The 5,311-nt window shown below is 37.2% G+C and overlaps 1 protein-coding gene across 7 annotated transcripts in view; it reads right to left on the bottom strand.

Moving 5' to 3' along the window:
* Positions 1-324: 324 nt before the first annotated feature.
* The window catches only part of ENAH (enabled homolog (Drosophila)), a 56,567-nt gene continuing 51,580 nt past the window's right edge, over positions 325-5,311 (bottom strand). For all 7 annotated transcript variants that reach the window (XM_009333646.1, XM_009333647.1, XM_009333649.1 and 4 more), the window contains 2 exons: positions 4,571-4,628; positions 325-3,376 (listed from right to left, as the gene is read on the bottom strand). In XM_009333646.1, the coding sequence (XP_009331921.1) occupies positions 3,339-3,376; positions 4,571-4,628 (96 nt within the window). In that variant the 3' untranslated portion in view covers positions 325-3,338. The remainder of the gene's footprint in view (positions 3,377-4,570; positions 4,629-5,311) is intronic.

Below are 5,311 nucleotides of genomic sequence, written 5' to 3'. Positions count from 1 at the left end.
TTCCCCTGGTCTTTCCCTCTCCCTCCCTTCCAAGTTCTCCACGGATACAGAAACTGAAGTGTATGCCGTGTGAGAATGTAAATCAAATCATACCTCTAAAATGGATCTGAATTTATGTACAGCAGTTACCGTTCACGAATGTTACACAGTCCCTGCAATTACATTCTTTGTAAGGTAGGTCTTCACTTTTCTCTACTGAATCTTCTGATGGAAAAACAGAAAGGAGGGGTGGAATCAAGGAGTAAGGAATGATCACAGTCATTAAAATTCCTGGGGAATCGAGTAGTAAACCGAGGAAGTTTTCTATGAAGTTCCAGAAATAACTGGTGGCAACGTGTATATATTGCAATTTTATTTCATTCGCTCAAACAAAACGTTAGCATGTAAGAAATTTAAAATGACACAATATGATAAAAATAGCAGAGAATGAACCGAGAAACTAAAAAGAAGGTAAACCTAAATGCATGAAAAGTCAACATTCATTAGTGATCATCTTCAGTCTTTGATTGACACTTGATGCTCGATAACTTTTTAAAACAATGAACTGGAAATCATTATGACTATCTGAAGAGATTTCAGCACCAGCACTAAGATTTTTACATTCAGTTGGTTTGCAGTTGACTTGGTAGCCACTTATCTATAGTACAGGTTTATCACAGGTCAGATCACAGTGTTGAGGAAAGCAACGCCTTCCTGGCATTAGAAAGGATCCCTTAAACTGCCCTCAGCTCAAGACATCCATTGTACAAAAGCACAGAACCACCACAATATGGTTTTTGAAGAACTTAGTTACCAGTAAGCAAAATAATCTTAGCTTCTGCAGTTCATTTTCAATACTGAAATCTCTGGAAACGGCGCAACTGTCAGTAGGACAGGAAATGTCTACAGTAATCTTTAATTCAATCCGATTTTCTGGAAAGACCCAATTCGGCAGTTTGGGATTACAGAAAGTATGTGTGTAGAAGCAGCACAAAAGACGACATCCGTTCCTTTTTCTTTTAAACAGAAATCATGTTAATTGTAGACCAAGGCACAAAACGTTTAGTGCATAAGCCAGTTCCTTGCACAATCTAGTAGTTCATCCTTTAATTTTGGACCACTTATACCCATTCACGCTATTCCACTATGCTACTCCTGAACTCTCCTAGAAACAAATCAAACATGATTTCTGACAAGGGTAAACTTCCTTAATGCTCAAAAAGTCCGTGTAAAACAAAAAGTTACAGCAACAAAGATGAAAATGCCTCCTCTTGTTTTGAGAAAAACAGTACCTGACAAGCTTACTACGGATTTTTTTTTAATGCCTTCAATAAATGCATGCAGAAAAATGTTTTTGTTTTTCTTTTTTCTTTTTAAAAAATGATTAATAAATGGAGTTAGGCAATATTTCCACTGTAGTCTTCTCTTAGAATTTGAACCTATAGAAACAGGAAAAGTTTGAATTGGAGAAAAATTTCCCATTGAAGCCTTTCCAAAGCTGTAAGTGCTGTTTCGCTTTGGTGTTCAGCACTTAAGACAGTATGTAATTGAAAGCATTTGTCCTATGAATGGAGCTGCATATACTTTTAAGCTGAAACATTAATGTCTCCAAAAGTTGTAAGTAAACTTTTCTTTTGGATCAGCACAGATCCCAAAGCAAACATGGCACTGTTACGGCTCAGAAAAATCGACAGTGCAAAGGAAAAGGGAAGATTTTGTTCCATATTCTTTGTCCAAAGCACTACAGATCCAATTCACAGAATTTCTATTCCACTGAACTGTACCACATTAAAAAAAATAATTAAAAAAAATATAATTTACAAGCATAAAAACCTGAAAACCTTGGGAAACAGAAAGGTATCATCTCCCCTAAAAACGATTCTCAAACTGTTGACCAAAACCAATGGCATACCATTGCTGTTTTTCAGGGTTTGGGTTGTGTGGAGCTGTGGGGGTTTTTGCTGGTTTTGAGTTTTGTGGAAGGAGCGTGGCAGATAAATTAGGAGGAGAAGGCGACATTTACTGTGACCTGGTGCTCCGTCGTTCTAAGGTAACTAACTGCTGTCCTGTTTCATTAAACAATCAAAAAAGGAGTCTCAGAAAAGAGTGAAGCAGAGGGTCATGGTAAAAAGGTAAAGGACAACGCACTTACGCAGGGGCATCCTCAGTAATTCAGATGCCTACATGTTTGTTCTCTTACTGAGAAATGAGTTAGGTTCACATGGGAGTTTCAGAACCGTTATGGAAGTATTACTGAATTTCAAATAGAAAACTGAAAAAAAGATACAAAAGGATTAAGTACCTGGTTCCATTAACATGGTTACTGATAAAAGTCACGTTTTCCCCATTATTACACATGCATGTAAGATGAAGAAAAAGTGTAGAAAGTAATAAAAATGTGTCACCTTCCCCCTCCCTCATCCCGCATCTTTCTGGGCATAAATTAAGCCTTACAAATGAAAAGGCTACTCTGTGACATGCAATTTTTCTTTTAATTAAAAAGCTGGCTGTGTTGTGTTACATTACAAAAATGTCCACATGCATAAATCTAAAAAAAGCCCCAAAATCTACTGTAAATCTACAACATACTAATGATTTACATTTGACTGCTGATTCGCATTATGTAGAAGTCTTAGATTTGGTAAAGCATCGTAACAATGTAGGAAGGCATCTACATCTTTAAACTCTGGACTGTATTTGCTTATTTTATTTTCCTATAAAATTGCATGAAGGCTAACTAGAGAGGCTTCCTATCATAAAATTCCAAAATCTTGATATGTCATCACTGTCTAGGTCATTCACTTACAAATATTGCCCTTTAAAAGCACGTGTTTCTAATCGTTCCATGTTTTGTGAACTGAACTTCTACACGTCTGATCTTTTAAATTATTCATGGAAATATCAGATACGATAGGAAGACAAACCTGAGATACATTTGAAGTACAACAGTATAACTTGCTAACTCCTTCATTAATAAAGAAAACCTCTCTGAAAAGCCTTCCCGAGCTTTTCCCTGTTTTTTGTCTTAACAACAAATTCTGAAACGTGTGCAATTTTATCTTGACATGAGTAGACTTCAAAGCACTGTGATCTTGTCTGATAGGTGTAGGAATTTCTGCATAATCATTACAGTAACTTTAAGAGTCTTTTCCACCCTGCTGTAAAGGTCAGAAAAAAGCTGCAAACTAGGAGGGGAATAGCATATCACCAGAGTGATGTGTCTGAAGCTTTTCAGAATAGGTCGTTTCTCCCTCCTTCCAAGTGTCTGTCTGTCTGTCTCCGTTTTCTTCTAACAGCTCACAAAACGTAGTCAGTTTTATACCAAGTTAAAGAGTCACATCGGCTTAGTACTAGTCTTTCTATGCAGTATTCGACTTGCTGAGTTCCTGCCTGATAGCTAGAGAGAAAAAGAGAGAGAGAGAAAAGTTAACAAATCAAATAGTCAAAGTCAAGGCAGAAAGCCAGAACACACAACTGATCCCTTAAAGTAGGCTCACCCTGCTCTAACAGTCTTAGAACATGAATAACCTATATGTAAGATGGCTTCATGTGGCTTCAGACAAGTGTCATTCTCAACCAGGCAATACCCTTTTTCCTCCTGTAAAATTTTTGTTAACACCTTATTTTTCAGTCCTGCATCTCCAGGAAGTCTATGACCTTACCTGATGACAATCACTACCACTGGGATTATCAAGGAGTATATGTGTGGGCTCATTTATTTAATTTTTTTTTGTTTGTTTTAAAAGCAGCCTCAGGGCCCTCCCTTGTTTGCATCATACTGTTCTAAAAGGCTGCGGTACATAGCACAGTCAAAATATAGGGGAAAGCACAGCATTCTCCGTAGCCCAAAACCAGCCAGCTCTTTCTATGACATCGGTTGATGACATCTGATATTTTACCAGCAGTGGTATCAGTTTAATATGACTTTTTTTTTTCTTTTTCCTTCCCCCCCCACTTTATTGTGGTATTTTCCACAAAGCAAAAAAAATGCACGCCAAGGTAGTAAATCACACACAGTTTTATTTACTTCTCGACTGGTGGACCTTTAAGATTATGGTTTCTCAATGATTTCCCTTAACTACAGAAGACTACTTCTTCTAGTAGTAGATAGGAAAATATCTTCTGTTAAAATAAAAATGAAAATTGTGAGAATTCTTTTCTTTGACTCTTATGTTACAGACCAAAGAGGAGAAGACTGAAAGCTGGAAGCACAATCCTAGTCTGAATATTACCAGTTTTGAAATATGCACCTCAGCAGCTCTGGATTATTTAAAAATAACCCACCTACCACCACATGATACTAAGGATAACTGCAAATCACTCAAATACAGCATCCCTCCAACCACTTTTAAAAGACGCTACTTGGTGTCAATGTTCTATTAAAATAAAACACACAGGAGAGAAAACATTGAAGCACATCAATCAAAACAGGTCTGGCACAAATGAGAGTATGCTACCAAACTAAGAACTAAGCTACTTTTACCAATGTATCATTTTCGGGCTAGAAACACATTATATTTACATTGTTGTGCACCTGTAGCTACTTACTCTAAGACTGAACAGCAGCAGCAGCAAACAGATTGATACCTACCATCAATTAGTTCTTCCTTTAATTTTGTTAACTCCTTCCTCATTTCATCTAAAATGTCCTGTGGTGTGAGAGCATAAATAATAGATTAGTTTTACAACAGGAACAGATTAGTTTTGCCACCTGTAATTTTCCACAGAGAGAAATCTGAAATTCTTCCAACCTTTAATCAACCTTTAACCCTTCTGAAATGCATAACCCACCCTTTAGCTTCCAAGTTAATCCCCAAAACCTAAAGCATCCCTAAAACATTCTTACTGCAGGTACAATGAAAAAGAAAAACCTTCTGTAGAAGTCCTACAAATTGATTCCTGTAGAACTTATGAGAGGAGAAGGGACATAATGAAGATAGAATATTGTACTAATTGCTAAAGAGTTAAAAAAAATACTTGGCACATCCCTTTAAAATAAGAAAGCTTTGCTACAGATGAAATGTGATGTGAAATGCAAAAAAAGTAGCTAACTAAAAACCACAAGCCAAGGAAATATTCAAAGAAAAAGGAAAAAAAAAAGGGAGCTCAAGTTATCAAAGTATTCCCAGTCGCCAAGCGGAATGTGAGGGAATGAACATGACAGAGCGAAGTGCCACCCCCCGCTTGCTGTTTTCTCCATCCTTTCATCTAAGTGATGTTAACTGATGATTTGGTGACAATGTTTTTACAAGCAGAGTGGGGGGTAGCGTCTGCTTCTGCAGAGGAGGCTGTCACCTCCTGGCCCAATCTGTAGTCCGCCGGAAAACAAACC

The sequence above is a fragment of the Pygoscelis adeliae genome, unplaced genomic scaffold (genome assembly GCF_000699105.1).
Source record: "Pygoscelis adeliae isolate BGI_AS28 unplaced genomic scaffold, ASM69910v1 Scaffold1, whole genome shotgun sequence".
NCBI classification, from domain to species: Eukaryota; Metazoa; Chordata; class Aves; order Sphenisciformes; family Spheniscidae; genus Pygoscelis; species Pygoscelis adeliae.
The sequence above is the reverse complement of the archived record's forward strand: the minus strand, read 5'-3'. Positions and strand labels throughout refer to the sequence as shown.